This window comes from Rhea pennata, chromosome 5, assembly GCF_028389875.1.
Source record: "Rhea pennata isolate bPtePen1 chromosome 5, bPtePen1.pri, whole genome shotgun sequence".
NCBI lineage: Eukaryota > Metazoa > Chordata > Aves > Rheiformes > Rheidae > Rhea > Rhea pennata.
In genome coordinates this window covers 67,120,178-67,147,741 of record NC_084667.1, presented here as the reverse complement: position 1 = coordinate 67,147,741, position 27,564 = coordinate 67,120,178, and the positions used below count along the sequence as shown (strand labels likewise).

Sequence of the window (27,564 nt, the reverse complement as noted above, 5' to 3'; positions counted from 1 at the left end):
AAAACATAAAGAAAGGATCAGCCGGAGCAGATAACCCGGCACCGGACGGGCAGCGAAGCGGACGACCCGGCGGCTCAGACGCGGCACGGGCGAGCGCCGGGGACGGCGGCGAGGGGCACGAGCGCGCCCCGGCTCGCGGGGCTGGAGATGCCACCGCCGGGACGTCCCAGAGCCTCCGCTCCAACCCAGCGCGGAGACGCTGCGGCTGAGCGGGCGGCCCGAGCGGCGCCTCGGGCACCGGGGGGGCACGCGAGCAATGCGCCGGGGGGAAAAAAATAAACAAAAAATCCCGGGACAGCTGGCGAAGCCACCCGACACGGCCGAGCCGGCTCCCGCGATTCCTCCCCTGGCTAAATAAGTCTTTGGAGAATTTTTAGCACCGAACAGAGTTAGAAATTCCTGGGAAGCCCGGCGGGAAGTTCTGCGCTAACCCCCAGCCGCTGCCCGGGCGGCGAGGCAGCAGCGGCGGCCGCCAGCTCCGGGGCGGCTCGCGGAGCCCGGGGGCAGTCCCACGGCTGGAATCCCGGGAATTAGTTATTTCGAGCATTGCCTCCGTGCAAAATTGCGTGCGGGAGGAGGCACGTGGGGCCGGGCGAGCGGCGGCGAGCCGAAGGGCGCCCGCCAGCCCCCGGTGTGTCACGCGCGGGGCGAAAGGGCCCCCGGTGCCCTCTCCTGCAATCCCCGCGATCGCGAGGGGCCGTCGGGACGGTCCCGCCGGGGCAAGCTGCTCTAGGTGGCCCTGCTTGAGCAGGGGGGTGGCCGAGGTGGTCTCAGGAGGCGTCTGCCCACCTCAACCCTCCCGTGATGCCTCCTCGCGGTGGCATGCGGGTGCGGGGACCCGGGGAGCGGGACTCCAGCCTCCGTCGGGGGCTTTTCGGTGCGCTCGGGCATCTACCACGTCTAGCTTCGCCCCGCAGCCCGAGCCACCCGCCGGCCGTACCCTGCCGAGGAGGTTGCCCTGGAGCAGCGTGTGCTGCAGCGCCGGCGCCACCTCCTCGAGGTGCAGCACGTGGCAGAGGTCGGTGAGCTCCTCCTGCCCCAGGGAGCCCGTGCCCGTGCCGTCGAAGCTGTCGAAGAGCTCCTTGAGGCGGGCTTCGTACTGGTCCTGCTCCGCTTCGTCCATCCCATAGCCTGCCGCGCTCGCCTGCGGGGAGAGAGGGGCTGCAACGGCTTGGCATCGCCCCACGCTCCCACCCGGCCACTCGCCCCAATTTTTTGCATCATTTATCCAGCAGCTATTGACCGAATGGGTTGCAGACGGGACCCCTCGGACCCGGGTAGCATCGGGAGCAGGGAGTGAAATTCCCTGTTTGCATCCTCCCACTGGGCTCGCTGGCGGCGTTTCGGGCCAGGAAGCGCCGCCGCGGAGGCGCGAGCACAAAGCGGCCTCTGTGTGCGGGGTGGCGGCGGTGGCGGGGGGGACGCAGTGACGGCGGCTGGCTCACCCGGGCTCAGCCCCCTCCCTTCTCCCCTCCCAAACCAGCCTTGGGGGGGAAAAACCCGCATCTTCCGGAGCCCCGCGCGCCGCCGAAGCCAGCTTCGGAGGGGAAAGGCGAGGCGGGAGCCGCGCTCGGCGGACGGCTGCGCCGGAGCGGCGCCCGCCCCGGAGCCCGCCCGGGGGGCTCTCACCGTATCAGCCGGGCGAGGGAAAGCGGCGGCCTCCAGCAGTGCCCCCCTCTCCACCGCCGGCGGCCTCACGCCGGGGCACGTGACGAGCTCGGCATCGCACGCGCCACCTGCAAGCGTCTCCAGGGAAAAAAAAAAAATAAAATAAATGAGCCTCGAGGAAAACTACCTGGAATTACAAAGCCACTTCATTTACTCTGCTCCGGGCTCTCCGTTCCCCCGGGACGGCCTCGAGGAAGCCAAGCCCTCAGTTGCATGGATGATGAGAAAAGGAAGTTTTCACTGGTGTTTTTCCTTCCCTTAAGCCTATGCTCTCCGGAGGCCAGAAAACCCTCACGGGACGCCAGGTGAGGCCCACGATGACTAAATTCATAGCTAAATTTAACCGGAACAGCACAGGCTGAAGTGGTACCACTTAGCGCCTTGAATCGGTACGAACCCTCAAGCTTTGGCCCGTCGCTGATGGAGATGCCGATTACCTGCTCGATAAGCAGCATGACCAAGCAAAAACGACGCAGCCAGCCCAGCGCTTCTCCGTGCCAACGTGCCAAGCGCAAGCAGCACGTCTGCCGTGTTTTAGCGGAAGGAGCCTGCCCGGGGGGGGGTGGGGGGGCTCGGGGCTCCCACCCATCCCGGCTGCGCTGCCCCGAAAATGCCTCTGTGGGGTACAGGATACGTTTTTATATTTCTAAAGCAGCTGTCCTCGAACAGGGAATCGCTTTCGAGGAAGAGCCCCGAAAACACCCGCCGGTCGCCCCACCGCTTGCAATTGCCTCGACGCCCGGGTTCGAGCGCGGGGTTTTACCGCGGGGTGCAGAGCGGCTGCAGCCGCCTCCTGCCTCGTTAGCCGCTGCCGCTCGGCTCGCCCATCCCCGCCGCGTCCGGGCGGACGCGACTCCCCGCTCACCCCGCAGCCGGCCCCGCTCCTCCGCCCCGGGCCGCGAAAGGGGAGTAAGGAGCCGCCGGACCGGCGCCTGCGACGGCCCCGGGAAGCAGAGCAGCGCCCGGAGCCCGCCCGGCACCTCGGCACTTGCACTGCAGTGGGGCCCCGCGGGGAGGCGCCTCCCCCCCCCCCCGGCAAGGCCGAACAAAGCCCCCATCTGCCCGAGCCTGCCGCGACCAGCCCCCGCGCCCGCCCACGCGTGACCTCGCTTCGCCTCCCCCTCCCGACCGGGAGGGCCCCCAGGGAGACGGATATATATACACGCACGTGTGCGTATACATATACATATATATGTGTGTGTATATATATATATATATAAAACATATATGTTTTTTTCTCCTACAGAGAAGGGTCGCAAGGAGCCCCAGGGAGGAGGAGGGACGGGCCGCACTGCGGGGCCGGCGGGGGCTTTGCCGGGGCCTGCGGTCCCCATTCCCCCCCTTCCCCGGGCACCAACGCGCTCCCCTGCCCCGACGGACCCTCCACCGCGCGCCCACCGGGGCGCCGAGCCCCCCAAACGCCTCCCCGGTGCTCCCCCACCCCCCCCAGCCTTCCGGCTCCGCCGCCCCCGCGAAGGGGCGGGCTGCGCTCCGGGCCCGCCCGCGGAGGAGGGGCGGCCGCCGGGCCCGGTGCCCCCCATCCGCCCCGGGCGCCCCCTTTCCCTCCCTCCCTCCCTCCCCGCGGTGCTCGGCGCTGCACCCTGCGCTGGCACCGGTACCGGATGGGACGGCGCCGCCGGGCACCTGCGGTGCCCCCCGGGCGCGGCGCGGGGCTCACCGGGCGCGGGGCTCGGCTCGGCGCGGCTCCCGGAGCGGAGCCTCCCCGTGCGGAGCGGAGCGGAGCGGCCGGGCGCGGCTCGCGGCTCCGGGGGAGGCGCCCGGTTCAAATGCGGCGGCGTTTATTGGGCGGCGGCGGGGGCGGCGCGGGGGCCGCGGGGGCCGCGGGGGCGGCGCGGGGGCGGGGGCGGCCGCCGGCCTTTGTGCGCCGCCGCCGCGGTCCCGCTGCCCCGCGCGGCACCACCCCGGCTCCTCCTCGTCCTGCACCCCGGGGGGGGGACACCGCTGAGGTCCCCAGTGTCCTGCACCCCGAGGTGGCATCACCCCGGCTCCCTGCCCTCCTGCACCCCGAGGTGGCATCACCCCCGGCTCCTCCTTGTCTGCACCCCGAGGTGGCATCACCCCGGCTCCTCCTTGTCTGCACCCCGAGGTGGCATCACCCCGGCTCCCTGCCCTCCTGTACCCCGAGGTGGCATCACCCCGGCTCCTCCTTGTCTGCACCCCGAGGTGGCATCACCCCGGCTCCCTGCCCTCCTGCACCCCGAGGTGGCATCACCCCCGGCTCCTCCTTGTCTGCACCCCGAGGTGGCATCACCCCGGCTCCCTGCCCTCCTGCACCCCGAGGTGGCATCACCCCCGGCTCCTCCTTGTCTGCACCCCGAGGTGGCATCACCCCGGCTCCTCCTTGTCTGCACCCCGAGGTGGCATCACCCCGGCTCCCTGCCCTCCTGCAGCCCGAGGTGGCATCACCCCCGGCTCCTCCTTGTCTGCACCCCGAGGTGGCATCACCCCGGCTCCCTGCCCTCCTGCAGCCCGAGGTGGCATCACCCCCGGCTCCTCCTTGTCTGCACCCCGAGGTGGCATCACCCCGGCTCCCTGCCCTCCTGTACCCCGAGGTGGCATCACCCCCGGCTCCTCCTTGTCTGCACCCCGAGGTGGCATCACCCCGGCTCCCTGCCCTCCTGCACCCCGAGGTGGCATCACCCCGGCTCCTCCTTGTCTGCACCCCGAGGTGGCATCACCCCGGCTCCCTGCCCTCCTGCACCCCGAGGTGGCATCACCCCGGCTCCTCCTTGTCTGCGCCCCGGAGGTGGCATCACGCCGGCTCCAACCCCGCAGCTCCCCGCCGTCCCCCCCGTTCCCCGGGGCCGCGGCACCCCGGCTCGCCGCCGCACGAGCAGGGCCGGCGCACGGGGAGCGCCGCGGAGCCGAGCGCGCCGGCGGGGAGCCGGGGCAGCCCCCCAGCGCGGCGGGGACGCCCGGGCACGCGGCGCGTGGGCTCGCTCGGAGCCGCCTGCGCTCGCTCGCGGCGCTTACGCGTGCAAGCGCCCCCCGAGGCGCCCGCGGCCCCCACCCCGTGCCCGGCCGGCCTCGCCAGGCCTCGCCGCCGCCGCCTCGCCGCACAGATGTTCGCCGGGGCGGCTTTGTGCCGGCGCAGGGATTTGCGCTTTGTTTTTCCAACGTTTGCCATTTTTCTCCGCGGCTTTCTTCTGCTCTGACACCCGGCGACGGTGGCTTTTGTCTTGTGCGTGGGTCTTTTTTTTTTTTTTTTTTTTTTTCCGTCCTTTCTCTCTCTCTTTTTCCGCATTTGCTTGCCCAGCCCCGGTTCAAACCCTTTTTGCGCAGCGTTATTATGCCGGCGTGGCGACCATCTGGCGCTTTGTTTGGCGGCGGGCCTCCCTCGCGCCGGGGCCTTCCTCCCCCCCCCTCCTTCCTCCTCCTCCTCGTCCTCTTGGGCGGCTGCCAACAGCCCCGGAAAAGCGCCCTGACCCCGCTGCCAAACCCGGCTCCGCCGGCAAATTCCCGGCTCGGTTTGAGCACCGGCTGTTAGCAAAGGCACCCGGATTCATGTATTAATTTATTCAATATTTATTTTATCTCCTCCCCCCCCGCCGCCCCGGTTCCGCCGCGGGAAGGCGGCGGCGGAGGGGCCCCCCCGGCGCTGCCCGCCGCGGCCCCGGCCGCAGCCTCCCGCCGGCAAAAGCCGCCTGTGCTCGGGGCGAGCCCCGGCCGCGGCTCGCGGGCGGCCGGCAGCTGAGAACGACACAGACCCGAACTTCGCTTTTTCCCTTCCTTTTTTTTTTTTTCCTTTTTTTCTTTTTCTTTTTTTTTTTTTTTTGCGCGGGGCTCCGCGCAGGCGGCTCGTTTCCGCCGGCGGCCCGCGGGGAGGTGGCGCTGCGCGGGGCGCCGCCGCCGGCCGCATCCCCGGCGGGTCCTTTCCCGAGCTCTGCTCCCCGGTTTGGGGCAGAACGAGCGAAAAAGCGGATGGCGGCGGCCCAGCGGCGGGGGGGGGGGGGGGGGCCGCGCGTGTGCGGGGGCCGCGGGGGCCGCGGGAGCGCGGGGAGGAGGGAGCGGGGCCGCGCACGGGGCCGCGGGCAGAGCCCGGGTGGGAGCCGCGGCTTGGGCGGGGGCCGCGCCGGCGCCCCCGGCCCACGGCGCCCCCGCCGCCGGCAGCCCCGCGTGGGCGCGCCGCTTCGCCCCGCCCCCCACGCCGAAAGGGGCGGGGCGAGAGAGGACGGGGGGCGTGGCCACGTGGGGGGCGTGGTCACGCGGAGTGAGGGCGGTGCGCGGAGCGTGCGCGGCGGGCCTGGGGGCGTGGCCTCGCCGCCCGGGGGCGTGGCGTGCGTGAGGGGGCGTGGTTTGAGGGCGGGGGAAGCTGCGCCGGGCGGAGCGGCGCGGGGCCGGGAGGGGGCGTGTCTCGCCGGGAGGGGGCGTGGCCTGGCGGCGGCGGCGGCGGCGGCGGCGGCGCGGCGCGGCGCGGAGCGGAGCGGGCGCGATGCGGCGGCGCGGCGCGGCGGGCGGCGGCGACGACGAGCAGGCGGCGGCGGCGGCGGCGGCGGCGGAGGGGGGCAAGGCCGGCGCGGCCCCGCCGGAGCGGTGAGTACCTGCCGCGGCCCCTCGCGCTAGCCGGGGCCCCGGGGCGGTGGGGGCAGGCGGCAGGGCCGGGCCCCCCCCGCCGCCCCCCGGCCCCGCGTCCCCCTGCCGTGGCCCTGTCGCTCTGGCCAGGGCCGTGATCCCGTGCTGGGGCCGTGTCCCCGTGTCCCCGTCGCCATGGCCTTGTCACCTTGACGGGGCCGTGACCCCCCCCGCCATATCCCCATGCCCCCCCCACGCCATGGCCATGTCCCTGCCCTGACCATGCCACCCACCATGGCCATGAGCTCGTGCCATGCTCCTCACCGTGGCCATGACCCTCTGCCTTGTCCCCATGACCCCCCCCGCCATGGCCTTGTCCCTGCTGTGACCATGCCGCCCACCATGGCCATGACCTCGTGCCATGCTACCCCACCATGGCCATGACCCTCTGCCATGTCCCCATGCCCCCCACCATGGCCATGTCCCTACCATGACCATGCCCCCCCACCATGGCCGTGACACCATGCCACGTCCCTACGCCACCCCACCATGGCCATGACCCTGTGCCACGTCCCCGTGCCATTTCCACATGCCACCGTGACGTGGCCATGTCCCCGTACTCTGTCCCCTGCCATGGCTATGTCCTACCATGACCACGATGCCCCACCACGGCCGTGACCCTGTGCCACGTCCCCATGCTGGGGCCACGCGCCCGTGCCAGCTGCCGAGAACAGCGTCCCCTTGGTGGGGGCCCGTCCGCGCCGGGGCCGGCGCTGCTCCTCCGCCTCGGCGCGGGTGCAGCAGGCGTTGTGCAAGGCAGGGTGTGAGCGCTCATTAGGTGTAGACGCCGAGCAGCACCTGATGATTAAGCGCGTGAGGCCGTGGGCAGCGGCTCGGCAGTGCCGGCGGCGGCATCGCTGGCCAAAAAGGCCCTGCTTTTCCCAAAGCTGGCCCTTGGGTTTCGCGGTGCCGGCTCCCGCGCGGCGTGGCGCCCGCCCGAGCCGCGGCGCCCGGCTCGCGGGGCGAAAGCGAGCCCGACACGCGTCAGCTTGACGGGTCCGGCATCGCCCGCCGACGGCGTCTCGCCCGGCAGAGCGCGACGCGCGGGATGCAGGGAGCCGGCGGGGGAGCGTGCCCGGAGCCGGGCCCGGGGTGGAAATCTGGGTCAGCGCTCGCCCGCGCAACCCCGGGCGCCTTACGTAAAGGAGCTTTGGGAGGCTTGAGCGGCGGTATTTCCGGACGTGGCTGCGTCTTTAGGTGACCCTGAGCAGCCCCCCTCCTAGCAGGATGGCGCCGTTGTTGTTGTTGTTTTTTAATAAAGTCCCTGCAAAGCGCTAACTCGCCGCTGTGAACGCGAGCCCTTTCTCCTGCATTTCCCCCTCGTCCCTGGGGAATTGCGCAGGCTCGGAGCGTTTGCGGGAACGGCCTGGGAGCGTTTCTAAGCGGCACCGGCGCTGCCGTCGAGGCTTGCTCGCTCTTCGCTGCAAAACTCGGGGCTGGGGCTGGAAGAGGGGCCCCGTCCGTGGCGCGTCTGAACGGCTACGAGCCGGGGCGGGGGCTGCGCTCATGGGTTTCTTTCCACCTCGGAGGACCTGGCTGGCCTGGCGACCCCGGCTCCGCACGCTCCTGCTGGACCTCGTCCTCATCTACGTGTCCGTGCCCTTCCTCATCCGCCTCTTCCCCGTGCTGCTCACCAAGTTCGTCTTCCTCAACTTCCGTGAGTGTCCCAGCGCCTCGGGAAAGCCGGCGCCCCCGGGGCCCGGCTTGGCGCTCCGGGGCGGGGACACGAGCCTTTGGGATCCCGTCGGCTCCTCTCCGGAGCCGGGAGGCGGCCCGGGCAGGTAGCAGGGCAAAGCCCGCAAATATCCGGGGAGCAATGGGAACGCACAGGCAACGCAGACCGCGGCAACCGCTCTCGGGCCTCCGCTCGCGGGGGAGGCGAGGAAGGCTCCGCGCCGCGCGGCACCCCGGTTTCGCAAGCAGCAGCGAGGCGGTGCGCGCTGCCAAGGGCGCTCGGCGCGCCGAGCCGCGGCTCGCCTGGGCGGGCAGGGAGGAGCTGCGGGGCGGCCGAGAAGCAGGCCGGAGGTGCTTCCGAAGGATGCCGGCCCCCGGAGGGCGGCGGGGGGCTCCCGGGATCCGGCTCACGGCTGCGCCTTCTCCCCCCCCCCCCCCCCCAGTGGCGTTCCCCTACTTCGCCGACCTCCGGCGGCCGGAGCTGCTGCTCAACAACACCGTGAGCTTCTATCTCGCCACCGAGCCCGACGTGACCGTCGGCGTCTGGTGCGTAGCGGAGCCTCCGCGGCGGGTTGGTGCAAAAAAAAAAAATAAATAAAATAAATAACCCTCCAAAACCGTCGTGTCTGGGCTCTGTCTCCGCAGGCACACGGTGCCGAGCAGCCGGGCGGCCGAGGCCCGGGGCAAGGAGCGCGGCTGGTACGAGGAGGCGCTGGCGGACGCGCACCCCGTCATCATCTACCTCCACGGCAACGGCGGGACGAGGTGAGCGGCGGCGGCGGCGGCTGCCGCGCCTCCCTTCCCCGCCGCCGGCCCCTTCGCAGAACGAGCGAGTGCATAAATAAATCACAACCCGTCGGTGCCGCAGGGCCGCGAGTCACCGCGTGCAGTTCATGAAGGTGAGCGGCGGCGGCGGTGCGCGCCGGGGCCGGGGGGCTCCGGCGGGGCGGCCGCCCCCCCGGCTTAGCGGCGCGCTCCGCGGCTCCTCCGACAGCTCATGGGCACCGCCGGCTTCCACGTCCTGGCCCTCGACTACCGAGGTAAAGGCGTCCCCCCGTGTCCCCAACCCCAACCCCAACCCCGGCGCCTCCGCCGCCCCGACCCCACCACTCGCGCCGGGCGGTGACGCCGGCGCCGCGTCCCGCAGGCTACGGGGACTCCGGCGGCCACCCCACCGAGAGCGGCTTCACCACCGACGTGCTGGCCCTCTACGACTGGGTGAAAGCGCGGAGCAGCACCAGCGCCGTCATCTTCTGGGGACACTCCTTGGGCACCGGGTCGGTGCGGCGCCGCGCGCCGGCGGACCCGGCACCTGCTGCCACCTCCGTATTACCATCATCATCGCTATTATTATTTTTGCAGGATAGCAACCAACGCCGCCAGGAAGCTGCAGGAGGACAGAGGTAAGGTCTGGTGCCGGCGCCGGCGGCCCCCGGAGCGAGGCGGGCGGCGGGGACGGGGGCTCCCCGGCTGAGGCCGTGCCCCCCGCCTGCCCTCCCCGCGGCTACCCCGCTGCCAGGGCTCCAGGTTGATGCTGTGGTCTTGGAGTCGCCCTACACCAACATCCGCGACGCGGCCGCCCACATCCCCATCACCAAGGTGAGGAGCGACCCGCTGGGCTGGGGCCCAGGGCTGCGGGGGGAGGAAGAGGAGGAGGAGGAGGGGGGCAGACGCCACTGCAAGCCCCTGGGTTTGCCCCGGGCTCGGCCGCTAGCTTTGCTGCCCGCCACAGATTTACCGCCGCTTCCCGGGCTTCGAGTACCTCATCCTGGATTCGATGGCTCTGGGTGACATGTTCTTCCGCAGCGACGAGAAGTGAGTGCCTGGGTGGCCACGCTTGCTCGCAGAGGTGGTGGTGGAAGAGGTGGTGGTGGAGGTGGTGGAGGTGGTGGTGGTGGTGGTGGTGGTGGTGATGGTGGTGATGGTGGTCGAGGTGGTAATGGTGGTCAAGGTGGTGGTGGTGGTCAAGGTGGTGGAGGTGGTGGTGGTGTTGGTGGTGGAGGTGGTGGCGGTGTTGATGGTGGTGGTAGTGGTGTAGTTGGTGGTGGAGGTGGTGGTGATGGAGGTGATGGTGGTGGAGGTGGTGGAGGTGGTGGAGTTGGTGGAGTTGGTGGTGGAAGTGGTGGTGATGGAGGTGGTGGTGGTGGTGGAGGTGGTGGTGGTGTTGATGGTGGAGGTGGTGGAGGTTGTGTGTCGGGCCGGCGCCCGGCACCACGCTTGCCGCCCCCCACAGCGTGAAGTTGCTGTCCTGCCCGCTGCTCATCCTGCACGCCGAGGACGACGCCGTCCTACCCCCGCAGCTGGGCCGCAAGGTCAGCGCCGGCGCCGCCGGGAAGGCTGGCGAGGGGGGGGTTTGGGTCTCGGCCGGCGGCCGCCCCCGCCGACCCGGCCGCCTCCTCCCCGGCAGCTCTTCGAGGCCGCGCGCGGCGCCTACGCCGACGAGAGCAAGGTGAAGTTCGTCACCTTCCCCGCGGAGCTGGGCCTGGGCCACGACTACATCTCCTCCAACCCGGAGCTGCCCGGCCTCGTCAAGTAGGCGCCGCGGCCCGGCCCGGCCCGGCCCGGCCCGGCCCGGCCCCGCTCCGCCGCGCCGCGGGCAGGGAGCAGGCGGCGGCCGGCGGTGAGCAAGCGTTAGGTTTATTCCGTCTTGTTGCAGAGACTTCTTGAACATCGAGTGACGCCACGGGCAGAGCGAACGCGCCGCCTCCCCCCAGCACTCGCCGCGGCGCAGAACCTCCTCCGGATGTAATAAAAAAAAAAGGGGGGGGGGGGGAAAAAAAAAACCTATCGCGAGACTTTCCAACCCACCTGCTGCCTCGGGGGTGCCGCTGCGGGTTGCTCCCGTCCGGCCCACCACGAGCTGGGGCTGGCCGCGAGCCGGGCGTTGGAACGGTTTCGCTTTCTGTGCCCCGTGCGAGTTAATAAAAAAAGAACAAAAAAAAAAGAGAAAAAAAAAGAAAAATCCCCCCCCCCCCCTTAGAAAAGCCGGCGGCGACAGGAGAGCGGCCGGGGGCTACGCGGCGGCCTGGTCCTCGGCGCCGTCGCGGGGCGCGTTGGGCGGCGGGATCTTCAGGTCCGACGGCTCCACGCCCCAGATGTCCCGGGCGTACTCCTTGATGGTCCTGTCGCTGGAGAACTTGCCCGAGGAGGCGATGTTCCTGATGACCGTCCTGGTCCACTCCTTGGCGTCCTGCGAGGCGGCGGGGGGGGGGGGGGGGGGGGAGCCCCGGCGCGGGTCAGCACGCGCCGCGCCGAGCCCCGGCCCGTCGCCCCCCGCGCCGCGGTACGCCCCGGCCCCGCACTCACCACGTAGAGCTCGCTGACCTTCTCCTGGCATTTGACGTAAGCCTCGTAATCCGCAAAAACTTTAAACCTGCCGCGGCAAAGCAAGGGCGGGCTAGGGGCAGCGGCCACGCGCGGGGGGCGGACGCCGGCTCGGGCGCTTGGGCCACGCTCTGCCCAGCGCGAACGCGTCAAGCCCCCAAGGCAGGAACCGCCCGGGGCCGTGCTCGGCGGTGGCTTTGGCTGCCGGGGGCTGGGAACGCGACGGAGAGACCTGCCCTGGGGCCAGAGGGACCGAGCCTCACCGGTCGTGGTGGAACAGCATGTTCACCACGTCTCTGAAGAGCTCGGGCTCCTTGGGCGAGAAGAAGCCGCTCTTGATCTGGTCGATGGCCTGCTTGAGCTCGGGGAGCTTCTCGTAGTACTCCTGGGCGTTGTACCTGGGGGCAAGGACACCGTCGGACCTCCACGCCCCGGCGGGCCCGGCGGCGGCTCCGGCGCCCGCGTCCCCTGCCCTCACCCCTTGCGGTCCAGCTCCGCGACGTCCTCCACCCTCATGCCGAAGATGAACAAGTTCTCCTCTCCGGCCTCCTCGGCCATTTCCACGTTGGCTCCGTCCATGGTGCCAATGGTGAGCGCCCCGTTGAGCATGAATTTCATGTTGCCCGTACCCGACGCTTCGGTGCCCGCCGTGGAGATCTGCTCGGACAGGTCTGTGGCAGGAATCACTGCCAAGAAAACACACGGAAAGGGGTTTGTGGTCATCGGTGCTGGATCACAGCAGTGTTGGGAGCAGCCTGGCCACGGGCCCAGCCTCGGCGATGCTGCCGGCAGCGCCCTTCTGCAACGCCGGCCACGGCGCTGGCCAACTGCCCTTGGGGGCTCGTGCTGCCCGGCGGCTGCTGTGGGCTGAGGGGTGCCACGGGGAGCTCCCTGCTAGGTCCACCAGACGAAGCAATAAACGCTTCCAGAAAAGGTGAATTTGAAGCTTTATCGATTTAGCCGGGCGACCTGTAACTCCTGCTAGTTGCGAGGGGATGTCCTTGTATGATCTGAAGCTCTGCTAGGAGGTCTCTCATAAGAGATCGCTCCTCTCTGTGGGTCTGAAACACGATCGGCTTTAGGATGGTTCTATTATTTCAGCTCTACCTTCTGATCCACCTCTGCCTCTCTGCCCAGGGAGATGCGACCCCCAGATAGCACGAGACATTTTAGCTTCCTCAACGTGCCCGATGACGTTACAGCAGCTCTGGGGCAACAACCCATGCAGGAGCCTTGGTTTGGTTTTAAACAAGGCGGAAAAGGCCAAGTGCTAATGCCAGCTCGTTGGGCCAAGTTAAAGCAGATCACATCCATAGCTCCAGCTCCTCCGAGCGAGGCATCTGCTCCCCGGCTGCTTGGTATATACTCATGCGGAGCAAAATTTGCACAAACAAACCCAAACCCAATGCTGAGAGCTGCGCTGAACGACGTTAGAGCCGCTGCTTTATAACGCTGAAGCGCCGAGCTGTGCTGGGGAGCGGCTGCGAGGCAGATGCCTTCTCCCCAGACACCACCCCAGGGCGCGCTACCTTTCTCTGCCAGCGAGACTCTGTAGTTCTCCAAGAAGATGACCTTCAGCTTGCTTCCCACCACAGGGTCGTTGTTCACCACGTGTGCCACAGCGTTAATGAGCCTGATGATCATCTTAGCCATGTAATAGCCTGGGGCAGCCTAGGAGAAAAGCTTTTCCTGAGGACCCCCTTGCTTCCATGTGTCTGGGTTGGTACTGCTTGGTCCTGCTCCCACCGCCCACGCAACCACACGTTGCACCTTCTGCCCGGCCCACCCACCTGCCAGCACAAAACCTTTTGGGGCTTGTACAGCTCCAGGCAATAAGCTCTCACCCGGGCTGAAGCCACCAAGTGCTGCCCCAGCATTTCCCAGGTGGGCTTAAGGCATACATCCCCAGAAGGACGTCTCCCTTAGTACATCTCCATGGGCTTCCTCCAAAGTGCCTGAATTCCCCATCTGACTTACTTTGCCTCCAATGATGACTGTCCTGGGCACAAAGAGCTTCGCAGGGTCCCTCCGGATGCCTGGGGAAGATGGAAGCGCTGGTGTCACCTGCTGTCTTAACTACAGCTCCAACGGGGCTCGTGCACCCCCGGGGCAGCCCGTCCCCTCCAGGCATACGGCGCAGCTTACGGTTGTACATGGTGATGATGTGCAGGCAGTTCATCAGCTGCCGCTTGTACTCGTGGATCCGCTTGACGTGCACGTCGAACATGGACGAGGGGTTGATCTTCACCTTGTACTCCTTCTCGAGGAAGAGCGCGAACTTCACCTTGTTCTCCTGGCGAGGGAGGCGGCGCGTTAGGATCCGCACGGCCCGGCCCGCGCCACCCCGCGCCACCCCGCACCCCTCACCTGCTTCACTTTGGACACCTCCCGGATGAAGACGTCGTCGTTCACAAACGCGTGCAGCTTGGTGAGCTGGCTCAGGTCCTTCACGTAGTCCTCCCCTATTTTCTGCAAGAAGAGCCCGGGCCGGCGCTGAGCGCGACGACCCGGGCAGCCGCGGTCGCCCGGCGCGCCGCTCTGATCCGCCGCAGCCGGCGCCTTCTGCATCAGCAATTTGGAGGTGGTGGGAAAGCACTCGGAGGAGACGGGAACCGGGTTCGGCCATTTGAGAGACCTAAATGCTCACGCCAAGACTCGGCGGCACGGGCGCGGGCTCCTCTCGGAGTCAGCCCCTCTGCGAAGGCGGCCCACGGACCCTCCCCAGCCCCCCCGAGGCGGGTACCTCCGCGATGAGCTCTGCCAGCCCCGGGTTGCAGAGCAGCAGCCAGCGCCGCGGGGTGATGCCGTTGGTCTTGTTCTGAAACTTCTCTGGCTCCAGCTCAGCAAAGTCCTTGAAGCTGAGAGTGCAGAGGGTGATTGCTTTACGTTGCTGTGCCCACGGGGCCAGAAACCGCTGAAACGCCTTCCTCCACGGCGAGGAACGCGACGTCAGGCTCCAGCTCAAAGCCCGGCCCCTTCCCGCTCGGATCTCCAGCCCTGGCCCAGCGTAGGGGACCTCATGCCATCGTCTCCTCCCACCCCACAGCCTTCCCCGCGCCCCGCTCACACTTGGGTCTTGACTATTTCTGAGTGGATCTTGGCCACGCCATTGACGGCGTGGGAGCCGACGATGCAGAGATGGGCCATGTTGATCCTCTTGGTGCCTCCTTCCTCTATGAGGGACATCCTCCGCAGCCGCTCGACGTCGTTGGGGAAGAGGGCCACGATGCGCTGTGGGGTGCCAGACGGGCCAGGCAGTCAGCACTGCTGGCGCCAAGATCCGTCTGTTTGCTAACAACGCTCAGGCCACAGCCCGATGCCTGATCCCAGCTCGGAGTGAGGGCTGGAGAGCTGGACCCAGCCCTGGAGGTGAGCGAAGGACCCGTCTGCTAGCGCGCAAGGCCAGAAGACGGGGACGTGGGCTTTGGAGCAGCAGGACCTGCCCTCACGTTTCCCTGCCATCCCATGGACAAGGGTCCCATGGGGAGGCTTGCACCAGGTGAAGGTCAGGCAGGGAATCGCAGGACGATCCATCCCACCCCAGATCAACAGCGGGGTGCTTGGGTCTGGGAGACGCTGCGGGACGACTGCGTCCCTCCGTCCCCAGAGCTGCTCCCGTCTCCCAAGGGGCTGCATCTCCAGGACTTGTCGATGGGCCAAGTCCTTCGAGACAGCCGCTAGCTGCAGGACGGGAACACACCGGCAGGGAGGACTTCCCACCGCCTTGCCCGCTTCCTGCACTCCTTGGAATAGCCACCAGCACCCTCCAGCCACAAACCAGCCTGGGTCCGGTCTGTCCACCACACTCAGCCTTGGGCAACGCGCACTGTCCCCGTCACCCTGCCGGAGCGGGCTCCTGCGCAGCGCCAGGGCACTTACGTCCAGGTGCCGCTGGTTGATCTCGTAGATGATCTGCAGGTGTCTGGGGAGCAGCTTCTCCATCAGGTCCACCGGCCAGCGCTCCAGGGCTTCGGGAAGCACCGTGTGGTTCGTGTAGGCGAACGTCTGCTTGGTGATGTCCCAGGCCTGCCGTTTGGGAGAGCGAGCGGTCAGCGGCACGGGGAGAGACCGTGCTGGAGGCCACCGTGCTGGAGGCGGCTTTGCTCAGCCGCCGGCGTTGCTCAGGCTCAGCCCCCTCGAGCCGGGGCACTTGGAGCAGGCTTGGTCCTGCAGGGTGCGTGACTCATTTCTTTGCAGAAAAGGAGGTGTGTGCCCAAGTCGATACCGGCTAAACCCAACCTCAGCTGCTCCAAATCACTCTAAGGGCCAGTAGCAGCTACAACACTGGTTCCCCAGCTCCTGCCCTGCTCACAGGAGGGAGCGCGGGGTTACCCATGGGCGCTGCATCCTGCTGCTCTTCAGCCACCCGCAAGCTCGGTGCCTCCTGGCTGCCTTCGCGCCAGCTCTGCAAACAGCAGCAGGGCTGCCGGCTGCCCAGGGGCCTTCGCCTGAGCCCTGCCGCTCCCGGGGGCCGCGGAGGGAACGCTCGGACCGCCCGGCGCGCGAGCGGGGCCGGGCCAGCCCCGGCGCCCTCGCAGGCCGCCCCGCGGCGTCGGCCCGAAAGCCAGGCTAACTCTCCTCCAAACCTTGTTCCAAGGCAGCTTTTCAATATCCACAAAAATCCTCATGAGCTCTGGGATCGCCATGGCGGGGTGCGTGTCGTTGAGCTGGATGGCGACCTGCGGAGAGCGCGGGTGAGCGCCCGGGCCGCGGGCTTCGCGCCGCAGCGGAGCCGGCCGCGCGCGGGGCGCCGCCGACCTGCTCAGGGAAGGAATCGAAGACGGTCCGGACGCTCTCCGTGCTCCCGAATTTGGAGGCTTTGAAGCGGCGGATGATGTCCTGGAGGGTGGCAGCCACCACGAAGTACTCCTGCTTCAGCCGCAGCTCCTTGCCCTCGAAGAACTGCAGGCGAGAGGCGGGTTGAACGTCCCGCTGGCAAAACCCAGCGGCCCGAGACGGGCGGCTCCCGCTCCGGGAGCGCGGCGACTCACGTTGTCGTTGGGGTAGAGCACGCGCGAGATGTTTTCCGCCAGGTTCCTGTCCAGCACGGCCTGGATGTAATCTCCGACGTTGACTGAGGAAGAGGAGCGGGAGGGCGTCGGCGCGGCCGCCGCCGGCCCGCGGAGCGCCCCGGCCCCCTCCGGCCCCCGGCGCCACTCACAGTCGCGGAGGTTGAAGTCGTTGGGCGCCCGCGCCGACCACAGCCGCATCGTGTTGACGGTGTTGTTCATGTACCCGGGCACGGGGGTGTCGTAGGGCAGAGCCAGCACCACCTGGGACGCACGGGAAGGGCAGCGCGGGCCGGCCGGCAGCGTTCCCGTGGGGGCAGAGCCAGCGCCGCCGCCGCAGCCTTCCCATGCGCCCGAGCCGGCGAGCACGGGAATGCAGGGGCGGGTCGCAAGCGAGCGCGGGAGCGGGTTGCAAGCGGGAGCGGGTTGCAAGCGAGCGCGGGAGCAGGTTGCAAGCGGGAGTGGGTTGCAAGTGGGAACGGGTTGCAAGCGAGCGCGGGAGCGGGTTGCAAGCGGGAGTGGGTTGCAAGCGAGCGCGGGAGCGGGTTGCAAGCGGGAGTGGGTCGCAAGCGAGCGCGGGAGCGGGTTGCAAGCGGGAGCGGGTTGCAAGTGGGAACGGGTTGCAAGTGAGCACGGGAGCGGGTTGCAAGCAGGAGCGGGTCGCAAGCGAGCGCGGGAGCGGGTTGCAAGCGGGAGTGGGTTGCAAGCGAGCGTGGGAGTGGGTTGCAAGTGGGAACGGGTTGCAAGTGAGCACGGGAGCGGGTTGCAAGCAGGAGCGGGTCGCAAGCGAGCGCGGGAGCGGGTTGCAAGCGGGAGCGGGTTGCAAGCGAGCGTGGGAGCAGGTTGCAAGCGGGAGCGGGTCGCAAGCGAGCACGGGAGCAGGTTGCAAGCAGGAGCGGGTCGCAAGCGAGCGTGGGAGCGGGTTGCAAGCGGGAACAGGTCGCAAGTGAGCATGGGAGTGGGTTGCAAGCAGGAGCAGGTTGCAAGCGGGAGCGGGTTGCAAGCGGGAGAAGGTTCCAAGCGAGCGCAGGAGCAGGTTGCAAGCGGGAGCAGGTTGCAAGCGGGAGCGGGTTGCAAGCGAGCACGGCGAGAAGCGGCGCCGGCCCCTACCTGCGTGTCGACCCACTTGGCGCCGCCGGGGCCGTGCTCCACCCTGCCGTAGAAGTGCACGGGCAGCATGTACTCGGGACGCGCTTTCTCCCAGGGGTTGCCGTGCCGCAGCCAGTCGTCGGCCTCCTCCACCTGCCGCCGGGAGCACCCAGCCGGTCGGGGACCGCCGCGGCGGCGTCCGGCGGCGCCCGGGAGCGCGGCGGGGGGCTGGCGCCCCGCTCCCTACCTGCCAGCCGTCCCGGATCTTCTGGTTGAAGATGCCGTACTCGTAGCGGATGCCGTAGCCGTAGGCCGCCAGCCCCAGCGTGGCCATGGAGTCGAGGAAGCAGGCTGCCGAGGGCGAGCGGCGCGCGGCGCTCAGCCCGGCGGCCCCCCGCTCCGCCGCCTCCTCCCCTCCGGCCCGGCCCCGGGCCGCGTCACTCACCGGCGAGTCTCCCGAGACCGCCGTTGCCGAGTCCCGCGTCCTCCTCGATCTCCTCCAGCTCTTCCATGTCCAGCCCGAGCTGAAGGCGGGCGGGGGAAAGCCGTGAGCGGGTGGCTCCGGCGCCGCGCGGGAGCCGTCCCCAACCGGGACGCCGCTCCGGCGCCGGCTCCCGGGCTGCCAACGCTTCGTGCCGAGAGCCCCGGGAAACTTTTTTGCTTTCGGAAACTCTCGGCACGCGTCTCCCGGCGGCGGCGCAGGGCTCTTCCCTCCCGAGCGGCCCCCGGGCCTCGCCGCCGCTGCCGCCAGGCGACCCGATCGCAAAGAAAACACAACCCGGGAGCAGGCGCTGCCCCTCCGCAGGCGTTGTGCAACGGCGGCCGGCGCGCCGAGCCGAGCCGCGCCGAGCCGAGCCGAGCCGAGCCGAGCCGTGCCGCGCCGCGGGCTCACCTGGTACACGGCCTCGTCGCAGGCGTTCTGCAGGCCCAGGTTGACCATGGTGTTCTGCAGCGTGCGGCCCATGTAAAACTCCAGCGAGAGGTAGTAAATCCTCTGCGAGGGCGAAGCGAGGCGGCTGTTGCGGCGAGGCGGCTCCGGGCGCGCTGCCGCCGGGCGCTCACCTCCCGGGCACCCGCGGCCGCGCCGGTGCGGAGTTAAACTTTAAAGAGGAGCCGCTGGCTAACGCCAGCGCCAAGGCTGGCTGGGGGGGCCGGAGCCAGCAGCCTGCCGGGGGCGGGCGCCGGGTTTAAGGCCAGGCTGAGGCCGGGGGACGGCGCCGACCTGGGCGCTCGCCCGGGGCGCCGGAGCGGCGGAGCAGGGATTAGAAAGCCACGGGGAGCGGCGGGGCCGCGCGCGCCCCGGCCCACCTTGGGGTCCCGCTCGTAGTAGTGCTGCTGCGTGCGGATCCAGCGGCCCACGAGGTGGTCGCGCACGGTGTGCGCCAGGGCGAAGTAGTAGTCGCGGGGGGTGGCCACGTTGCGGTCCTTGACCAGGGTGAAGTGGAGGTGCCGGTTGAAGCCCTTCTTCAGCTCGGCCACGTTCTCGGCGCCCACGATGCCGCGGATGCTGATCTGCTTCCGCTTCTCCTGGTCCGAGAGCGGCCGCGACATCCCGGCGGCGGGGCGGGACGGGTCCGGACGGGGCGGGCGGCGGCGCTGCGGGTCGCGGCGGGTCCGGACGGGGCGGGCGGCGGCGCTGCGGGCGGCGGCGGCGCTGCGGGTCGCGACGGGGCGGGCGGCGGCGGCGGCGGGCGCGGGCAGCCACCGGGCCCCTTCCGCCTCCGCCTCCGCCTCCGCCCCGCGCTGGCGCCGCCCCGGCCGCCCTTTCCGGGCTGCGGCTCGCGAGGGGACGGGCCCGGGGGGGGGGACGGGGCCGCCCCCGCGGCGGGGGGCAGGCGGCGGCCGCGGCGCCCCGGGGCAGCGCGGAGCTTCCCCTCCCCCCTCTCCTCCCCTCGGTGTGGGGCTGTGCAAGGGGGGACGTGTGCAAGGGGGGGGACACACCCCGGGGCCGTGCAAAGGGGAGGTGCAAGGGGGGGAGGACCCCGGGGCTGTGCAAAGGGGAGGTGCAAGGGGGGGGACACCCCGGGGCTGTGCAAAGGGGGCCGTGTGCAAGGGGGACACCCCGGGGCTGTGCAAAGGGGAGGTGCAAGGGAGGGGGGGACACTGGGGCCGTGCAAGGGGGGCCGTGTGCAAGGAGGGGACACCCCGGGGCCGTGCAAAGGGGAGGTGCAACGGGGGGGGACCCCGGTGCCGTGCAAAGGGGAGGTGCAAGGAGGGGGGTTCCCGGGGCCGTGCAAAGGGGGCCGTGTGCAAGGAGGGGGGGACACCCCGGGGCCGTGCAAGGCGGGGGGGGGGAATAATCCCGGGGCCGTGCAAGGGGGGGGGGGCGTAAGCCGGGGACGCGCAAAGCCGTGAGTAGGGGGCGAACCCGGGACCGCGCAAGGGGGGGGGGGGGACACATGCCGGGGCCCCGCGCACCTGATCGGCGCCGCGCTGCGCTGCGCTGCGCGGCGGCCCCGCTGCGCTCCGCTCCGCTGCGCTGCGCTCCGGTGCGGCGCCGGCCGGGCGCGCCGCCTCCCGCCGCGCCGCCCCCCGCCGCGCCCCGCCCGCGGTCGCGGCGCCGCCGGTTCGAGGCCCCGGCCCGGCCGCTTCGCTGCTAGCGGCGGCGCGGCGCAGGAGATGCTCCCGCCCGGCTCCCCGGCGCCCCTCTCCCGGCCCGTCTCCCCCTCGCTCTTCTCGCTCCCACCTCTCCTCGGCTCCGGCCTCCGAAGCCCCAGCCCCGGGGGAAGGCTCCTGCTTTTGCCTCGCCCGCCCGACTTCAGCGTCTCAGGGTACCCCGGCCTCTGCCTCCGGCTCCTCCGGAGGGTGGGAACGCACGAGCGCCACGAATAACGCGGCAGCTCGTCCCCTTCCCCGCGGCGATGCCCGCGCAGCCCGCCCAGGCCCGCGCGCTCTCCCTGCCCGCTTCCGCCGGGCTGAACCGCGCGGCACCGGGCGAGCGAGGAAGGCGGCCGGGCGGCGCGCTGCTGCCGGCGCCGCGGCGAGGCCCGCGGCCGCCGCGCCAAGCTGGGCGAGTGGGAGCCCGCGCGGGCGCTGTGCCCGAGCCCCGGGGCCGGGCAGGGCCATGCCACAGCCCAGCGGGGATTAGCGTCTGGATGGGAGCTTAGGCGTCGTTTCCTCGTCGGCAGACGCTAGCTGCGGAGCGGGGAGAGGCTCGCTGCCGGGAAAGGCTGCTTAGGCGTCAAGGACAGCGCGTCCTTTAGCGCGCAGCAGGGCTTTAAACCCGCGGCAGGTAATGCTGCACGGGGAGCAGCGCGGTGGGAGCCGGCCTCGGCGCGCGGGGTGCTTACGGGGTGTTTAAGCTGCCTGTTGCACGCGGAGGTTTCTGCCGCAACGGCGAGCGCGGCCGTGCGCAAGGCGACCCCGGCTCGCTGCGGCCCTTCGGGTTCGATGGGCTGCGAGGCGTTTTGTTAGCATTTCTCGGTGCGGTTTTGGCCAGGAAAGAGATGTTTGCCCGCTTGCTTCCCAGGAAAAGGGAAAAACGGTGCCAGGCTGTTCCCCATGCGCCCAGGCTGTGCCCTCCGCCCGAGGTGCATCAAAATGCAGCGTGCGGCCAGTTTTGCAAACCGCACCGGCACCATGTCTCCGAGCACAGCTGAAATCCTGGCACAGGTACGGATAATATCCGTAGCCAGTAAGCCAGGTCGGCACAGAGGGGCTCGGCTTACCAGGGCGCGGGACGCAATTTCCCATAAGTGCAGAGTCCTGGGCAGGTTCCCCCTGCGGAACGGGCGAGCATCAGCCTGAGCCATTAATGTAATTAATGCAACCGCTTCCCGCGGCAGCGTTTTGCTTCAGCCCTGGACTCAATCCCATAATGAGCTCAGAGCATTTTAAACCTCTCCCTTGGGGCACTCTTACAAAACCTAAAGCAGACGTTACTATCGAGCGAACGAGCCCTTCCCGGCCCCGCAGGGATCACGTCTGCTGCCGCTTTAGCTCGGGGGTCTCCGTCCCCCCGGCCCCTGGCTGCAAACGGGAAAAATTTCCGACCAGCGCAGTTAAAGCTCGTCCCTCTCGTCCGCCCTGGGCTTCGCAGCCTGCCGGCTGATTCCTCCCCTCGTCTTCGGGGATGCCGTGCTTGGCTTGGCGGCCGACCGCGCTCGCTGAGCCCGCAACGCGCTCGGCGCGCGGGCGCTGCACCCGCCGCGTTGCCGGCGCCGCGCTCTTCCTGCCCCGCGGGGCTCCGGCGCCGGGGGACGGGACGGGAATCCCAGCGCGGGGCCGAAGAGGCGCAGAGACGCTCCGGAGAGCCCCGCCGGTCCGTCAGAAAAGTCCTTTATTAGAACAGCAAACATGACACTTCTCTTTAGTACAGCAGCTGTATGCAGCTATCATCGCAGTACAGTGGGAACTACATGTTACAAGTCACTAGGAGTCTAATAAGCACCATGAAACATCATCGAGAACGGGAGTAACGGCTGAGAAAGGAGCCCGGAGCGAGGCGGCCGCCCCGGCGAGCCGCTCGGCGTTGGCCCGCAACGCGGCTCTGCTGCAGCCCCGAGAGCGGCGGCGGCGGCGCGCGCCCACGATAGCACCCATTCGATACACCCGGGACACCCGGGGCGGGAGGGGACGAGCGCGCCAAAGAGCGCGAGGCCGCCGCCGCCGCCCCGCAAGCGAGACCCTGCGCACGGGGAGCCGAGGCGCCGGCGAGGAGCAGGCAACGCCTGAGCGAGCGGCAGGGCTGGGGCCAGCTCTCCTCCCTCCCCGTCCCCGTCCCCGTCCCCGGGCTCCCGGTCGGACCCTCGCTGCACAACGAATTCTCCTGCGAAAGAAAGGACACTGTCAGGTAGATCTTTAAGGCTAGTTTTTTTTTGTTTTCTTTTTTTAATACGGCAACTATAAAAAAATAAACGCTAATCTCCGACGAGCCGAGCGGGGGCTCCCCGGCGTATGGCTGTGGCGTGTTTGCTGGCGCTGTTCCGGGGGAGCCGGGCGGGCGCGAGCGCTGCGTCGGGCCGCCGGCGCTGGGAGCGTCCGGGCACCGGCCGGCTCCCGGCTCCGCCGACCGAGCCGCGCAGCAACGCAGCGGGGGGGGGGGACGGGGACACGACGAGCGGCAGAAGCAGACGCGCAGTTAACGACCCGCTCCCCCGCGGGGACCCGCCGGCGCTGGCGGCCGAAGCGCGGCTCTCGGCCCCGACCGCCCTCGAGCGTAACTATGGCGCGGCAAAACCGCCCCGGCGCTGGAAGGGAGCGCGCGGGCACGGGGGAACACGCGCACGGGCGCCGTTCGCCGGCGCCACCAGCTCGGCAGCGGGGCGTCCCGCCGGGCTCCGGACACTCACCGGCGATGCGAGACCAGCGCCTGCAAAGGCGACCGAGGGTGCTCTGCAAGAAAGGCCACAGGGAAGGAAAGAGCCTGCAAAGTAACGCGCCCGGCGCGGGCGGAAGCGCTGCGCTTGCTCGGCCTGGCGGGCGGCTGCAGCGCGGCTGATGCCGCAGCTGGAACGCGACAGAACTGCCCCCGCCTCCCCCCTGCAAACCCCAAATCAAATAAATAAAAGCAAACCGAAACGCGGACACAGAGTAATATCTCGGGCTACCTAGGTACTTCAACAGCTGAAAGAGCTAAACAGCAAAGCACACACACATAGGACAGCGCTGGAGGGTGGAGAACGGGGACTGCCGAAAGCCGGTTTCTTCTTTCCCTTTTTGTTTGCCCTGGTCTTCGGTTACCAGCTGAGCGAAGATCTTCCAGCTCCCCAGCAGGCCTCTCGCTGCCGGAGGAGCGGGCGGGCTCAGCTCGGCCCGAGGCGAGGCGGCCGGCCCCGCGAGCGTCCTCACTGCATGGCCGACCTGGAGGTGTAGAAGTCGGGGACGGGCAAGCCGGTGTGCAGCGTCACCTGCAACGAGAGCCGGGTGAGCGCGCCGTGCCGTGCCGCGCTGTGCCGCGCCGGCACCGGCTCGCGGCCCCCACCGAGGTCCCTGCCTCGAACGCACCCAGCCAGCCGCGGGTGGACCCAAGAGCCGGCTGCGAGGGCAGCAGGACCTGGCAGAGGGAAAGCACAATCCCTGCTGTCGAACAGCAGCATTTTCCCCTTCAGGTGCAAATGCATAGAAAACTTTGTCTAGAATACAATTATTTCCATCTTAATTAGAGTCATTTTAATTATTCATACACCTCCGAAGAAGGAGGATAATGGACGGCTGGGGTTTATCAGCAGCCTTTCACCCGCGTCCCGCAGGACCTGCCGACCGCCTGGGCACTTCGAGTGCTGGCTTGCCTGCCGAGCGGCCGGAAAGCAGAGGCGCTCTGCAGAGGTGCTCATCTCTTCGGGTGAGACAGAGAACTGTGGCAGAAATTAAACCTGCCAAGTAGCAGGACACTTTTACCACACCAAATTAATACGCCAACCTCTAAAAGCCGTGCAAGCAAGATGGGCTTCTTTAACGTTTTCTAATCAAACAGGAGGTGAAGGGCATGTTTCTCGGACACGGTTTCCAAGCGTACCTGCTGTGGGGGGGGAGTGCCCACTGCAGGCCCACGGATGATGAGCCCCGGGAGGGGAAAAGCAGCCTGGTGCGTACGGCCAGCTGCTGGGCTCGGCCCCCCGCCCCCCGCATCGCCTGCGTGGTCCTGGGCACGTCACACATCCGCCAGCCCTTCCCCAAGCCAGGGCAGCTCCAGCCTGCTGCAAGGGTGGAGGAGGATGCAACACGACTCCCTGTGCTGCAGCGCTGGCGGGGAGCTCGGGATAAGGGTGGCAGCCCTCTTCTTCCTCCAGCTGGAGGAAAGGAGCGTTAGGGGGCCGAAGTCATCCGCTACGGGCAGTCTCACCCCGTGTCTCCTAGGATGGACCTGGGCAGTTCGGTAGTATTGGCAGAGCAAAAGGTGAGGGACTGTATGTACCAAAGCCTGGCACAGTGACCACGAGGGACTCTCTGAGGTAGATGACAGCACAGAAGAGATTAGAGACAAGGAAGGAAAACTGAAAGATGAAAATACCAGATAGGCTCAGAGAGCCACCACTTGGTGATGCTCTGAGGAGCTGACTGTTTGGCAGAAAGGGAAAGAAGATGGGTCTGGAACTCCCCAGCAGAAAATAGGCTTTACAACATGCCCTTCTCCCTGTTAATGCTCATATCTGGGTCCTAGGAGATACGTAAGAGCCATGGGGCTCCTTGGGGGTAGTATCAGAAAAGAGAGTTCACAAACCCCATCAAACAAATGGAACTGGAAGAATCCCAGTGCTTATCAGCCCTGATGGAGAAACCTGCAGCAGGAGGCCAGAGGAAGCAGCTGCTGCAGAAAGGTATGTCTTGATTTTAGAGACTCTCTGGTAGTTTACAGTGTAAGTCTTGCTCTCCCCAAGCTCCCCACTCCACGAATTCCCCATGCTGCACAGCACTAACACCAGCTGCAGCAATGGCAGTGTTAGAGGAAGAGAGTTCTTCAGAGACCTAAGTGTGCCAGCAAGCTCAGATGGAGCGTATGCTGCTGTTGTTAAGGCCCTTCCTCCACACAGCATGGTTAAAGCACATACCTGCACGTTCCTGTTCAGGCTGACAGCTGGGAAGAAGAGGCCCTCTAGGTTCTCAAATGCGACAGGCCCTTGCTGGTCCTCATTGATGGAGAATGTCAAGGTTCTCCTGGTCAAATCAAGGAGCACTCCCACTGTGGCGCCTTTCGTTATCCCACCCTCGGTTCTGCAGGGGCAAGAAGAAAATGAGGGCATCTCTGTGCTTAATGTCCACCATACTCCCTGCTCATGGTTTAGGCCACAGCCCCTACCAGGGCACAGACTTATCTCCCACTGCCACAACTCCATTCCTAGGACAACATGCTGGGTGCACGTAGCCTGTACAGTACTGTCATCTAGAGAGGAACTGGCCAGACTCCAGCCCCTGTGTGTTTGTCAGGTTCCCCATGCCTGAGAGCAGCACTTCATGGTTATTGCATGCTTGGTTGAGTCACGTAGGAGAAGATGGGCTCAGAAGAAGATGGGCTCCTTTGTCGCTGCAAAACTGCAGTCAACAAAGTGGAAAGAGGAGTCTGTGGGAGCTCATCTAGTTTAGAACAGAGTGGAAATCATCATTTTGAGAGCAGCAAAAGAATCACATTCTTTCTGACAATGGGAATCTGCATGAGTAGCTCCAGGACTAACACCAGGGCTCTGGTGTCCCATCCCTCTGACTCTACAGCCACCTCCTCTTAAAGGCTGATGATGCTGACTTCACACCTTACATAGGAGCCAAGCCATGACCTGAACCCATCACAGCCGCACTTGCTGGCCCCTGGGGCTAGCAAGCACCTTGTGCAAGGAACTGTTACGTCTCTGGGTTGAGCTTTACATACCAGCTGGACTGACTGTTGGCTATGGGAACTCTCCCCTTGCTGTGTAGATAATCTTCATGGAGAGCAGGGAACATGAGGGATGATAAAACTGTCAGGCTGCTACAGTCTGGCAGGGGACAGTGTTGACAGAAAGGCTGGTAAGTTAGAAAAAGCACTCCCTGGCACTGCAGGGTGTCTGGCAGAATAGCTGTGAAGGCAGGAGAGGAGACTCTGGAGGACACTGACCCCAACACTAACAAACATTTTGGAGCATGAAGACCCCATGGTATGCTGCTCGCCTCTCCTCAGCCTGGTCTGGATAAAGGCAAGGGAACCTCTTCCTGAAAGCCTTCTGCAAAGGCGCTCTGCTTGTAACCACACATCCTTGAGGGCAAAGCTGTCTACCAGAGCAGCCACAGCAACACAACTGGAGGAAAGCAAGTAGGCCTGGCAAGAGACCTGCAGGGCCCGCTTCAAAACCTGCCGACTCCACCACGGAATGGCCCTTGAGGCTGAAGAACGATATTAGGCCCTACTCAAGCTACCACAAGCTTTAAAGTCCCCGCATCCACCGGCCCACGGGGAAAGCGAATGCTAGCTGTGGCACAAGGATAAACGCAGAAAACATTTTCCTGTTGCACATACTATAAGGCTTTGGGTGTTAACTGGAGGAGAGCGTTACACAGTGGTGCAGTGCATGCCTGGGGAAGGGGCAGCACAAGAACAGGTCACAGTATGCAAAGAAGAAGGAGTTGGAGCAGGACACAACCAGGGAGACAGGGACTGTCCTGTGCGCTGGGCAAGAACGCATACCCTAGGAAGGGCGATTAGGAGTTAGTTCAGCCCTCCTGTGCGTGCCCTGGAAAAGCCAGGGACTCTTCTATCAGGGCCAAGTTTGGGCTGTGGTCTCAAGGAGGAAGACCCCACTGCAGATGGCATACCTGTTGGTGTGCGAATTGTTGTGCATGAACCAGCTCCGGTTATTGTCCACGTACATGGCCCAGGCCTTGTCATCCTTGCCCAGCATGGCATCCTTCAGGACATCAATGCGTGCCACGCCAAAGGCTGGGTCAGGGTGGTTATCGTAACGATCAATCGACAACTCCCAATAATGGAGCCCTTTGGAAAAGCCCGTTTTCCCCAGCACAACCCTGTCATCATAGCTGTTGCAGGTGACAGTCAGGTTGTCATTAGAAAAGATGATGTCAGCATGTGCAGAGGCAGGATCGAAAGAAAACCAAGCAACTGGAACACACAAACAACATCAGGTTAGTCTGGCGGGCACACAAACTTCAGCAACCAAGCCACACGGACCGGACAAGAAACAGCACATGCTCCATGCAGGGGCAACACTTAGCTCCAAGCTGCAGCTGTGGTTGGGACTGCTCATCACCAAATACGCCAGCAAGGAGAAGCGCTGCTTCAGTGGCAACTATGCATGGGAGAGGGCTCCTTGCTCCCAAGGGGAATCTGCAAGGTGGGATCACTTACGGAAACTACGGGCAGCTTGAGGTTGTGCAGCTGCAGCCTGCCAGCGTGGCTGAGCTGCTACGGCCAGGGCTGGGACTCAGCTGAGCTCTGCTCCTGCTGCTCCCCCGCTGTCCCCTCCCACCGTCCGTCTGTCTCAGCCAGCCTCCGGGATCTTTACAATCTCTTAAAATTTGTCCCCAGCAGAAGGAGACTTGCAATCCTGGTCAGGTCTCTGGGTCCTAGTGTAATGTAAATATTAATACTGGCTCTTATGATTTAAAGTTACTCATGTGAGCAATGGTTTGGAGGGTCAAACCCAACGTGGGGAGGGGAACTGAAGATGAGCAGATAAACTGTGCGTGTGCGTTTGAGGGCTGGCAGTTCTAGGAACTGAAAGCATATAGATAGGTCTACATTTACGGAAACAGTACGCAACACCAAGGAACCTCGCTATGG

General features: G+C 67.0%; 4 protein-coding genes across 4 annotated transcripts in view; 1 reads left to right on the top strand and 3 right to left on the bottom strand.

Moving 5' to 3' along the window:
- The window catches only part of NIN (ninein), a 44,920-nt gene extending 41,507 nt beyond the window's left edge, over nucleotides 1–3,413 (bottom strand). Inside the window, exons 1-3 of the mRNA XM_062577754.1 lie at nucleotides 3,347–3,413; nucleotides 1,630–1,746; nucleotides 941–1,144 (exon numbers count right to left, since the gene is read on the bottom strand). Coding sequence (XP_062433738.1) covers nucleotides 941–1,123 — 183 coding nt within the window. The 5' untranslated portion in view covers nucleotides 1,124–1,144; nucleotides 1,630–1,746; nucleotides 3,347–3,413. The remainder of the gene's footprint in view (nucleotides 1–940; nucleotides 1,145–1,629; nucleotides 1,747–3,346) is intronic.
- Nucleotides 3,414–6,154: 2,741 nt separating this feature from the next.
- ABHD12B (abhydrolase domain containing 12B) lies at nucleotides 6,155–10,874 on the top strand (the record flags this gene model as incomplete). The annotated part of the gene is made up of 13 exons (XM_062577752.1): nucleotides 6,155–6,222; nucleotides 7,791–7,918; nucleotides 8,379–8,481; nucleotides 8,581–8,700; nucleotides 8,804–8,834; nucleotides 8,930–8,975; nucleotides 9,083–9,212; nucleotides 9,298–9,338; nucleotides 9,455–9,534; nucleotides 9,668–9,750; nucleotides 10,169–10,247; nucleotides 10,343–10,467; nucleotides 10,592–10,874. Coding segments are annotated over 13 exons (1,056 nt in total), but the record flags the coding sequence as incomplete, so codon positions are not given.
- PYGL (glycogen phosphorylase L) lies at nucleotides 10,552–18,992 on the bottom strand. Its single transcript, XM_062577751.1, has 20 exons — nucleotides 18,666–18,992; nucleotides 18,250–18,351; nucleotides 17,803–17,881; nucleotides 17,605–17,708; nucleotides 17,379–17,510; nucleotides 16,421–16,532; nucleotides 16,251–16,333; nucleotides 16,018–16,161; nucleotides 15,846–15,938; nucleotides 15,139–15,285; nucleotides 14,327–14,490; nucleotides 14,003–14,117; nucleotides 13,627–13,728; nucleotides 13,405–13,552; nucleotides 13,237–13,295; nucleotides 12,789–12,930; nucleotides 11,738–11,945; nucleotides 11,523–11,657; nucleotides 11,242–11,308; nucleotides 10,552–11,125 (listed from the first exon to the last, which is right to left on the bottom strand). Exons 1-20 carry the CDS (start codon nucleotides 18,906–18,908, stop codon nucleotides 10,949–10,951), a joined length of 2,556 nt encoding a protein of 851 aa, XP_062433735.1. The 5' UTR covers nucleotides 18,909–18,992; the 3' UTR covers nucleotides 10,552–10,948.
- Nucleotides 18,993–23,143: 4,151 nt separating this feature from the next.
- Nucleotides 23,144–27,564, bottom strand: part of TRIM9 (tripartite motif containing 9) — a 74,202-nt gene continuing 69,781 nt past the window's right edge. Inside the window, exons 11-13 of the mRNA XM_062576400.1 lie at nucleotides 26,580–26,883; nucleotides 24,848–25,010; nucleotides 23,144–23,206 (exon numbers count right to left, since the gene is read on the bottom strand). Of these exons, the coding sequence (XP_062432384.1) occupies nucleotides 23,144–23,206; nucleotides 24,848–25,010; nucleotides 26,580–26,883 (530 nt within the window). The remainder of the gene's footprint in view (nucleotides 23,207–24,847; nucleotides 25,011–26,579; nucleotides 26,884–27,564) is intronic.

What these genes read in the sequence shown, in the direction of transcription:
- PYGL (XM_062577751.1), bottom strand. Translation starts at nt 18,908, where the DNA reads ATGTCGCGGCCGCTCTCGGACCAGGAGAAGCGGAAGCAGATCAGCATC. An exon ending in AGATCCGGGACGGCTGGCAG is followed by an intron (nt 17,511 to 17,604) that starts GTAGGGAGCGGG and finishes TCCCGGCGGCAG; the next exon opens with GTGGAGGAGGCCGACGACTG. An exon ending in AGTCTCGCTGGCAGAGAAAG is followed by an intron (nt 11,946 to 12,788) that starts GTAGCGCGCCCT and finishes TTTTCTTGGCAG; the next exon opens with TGATTCCTGCCACAGACCTG.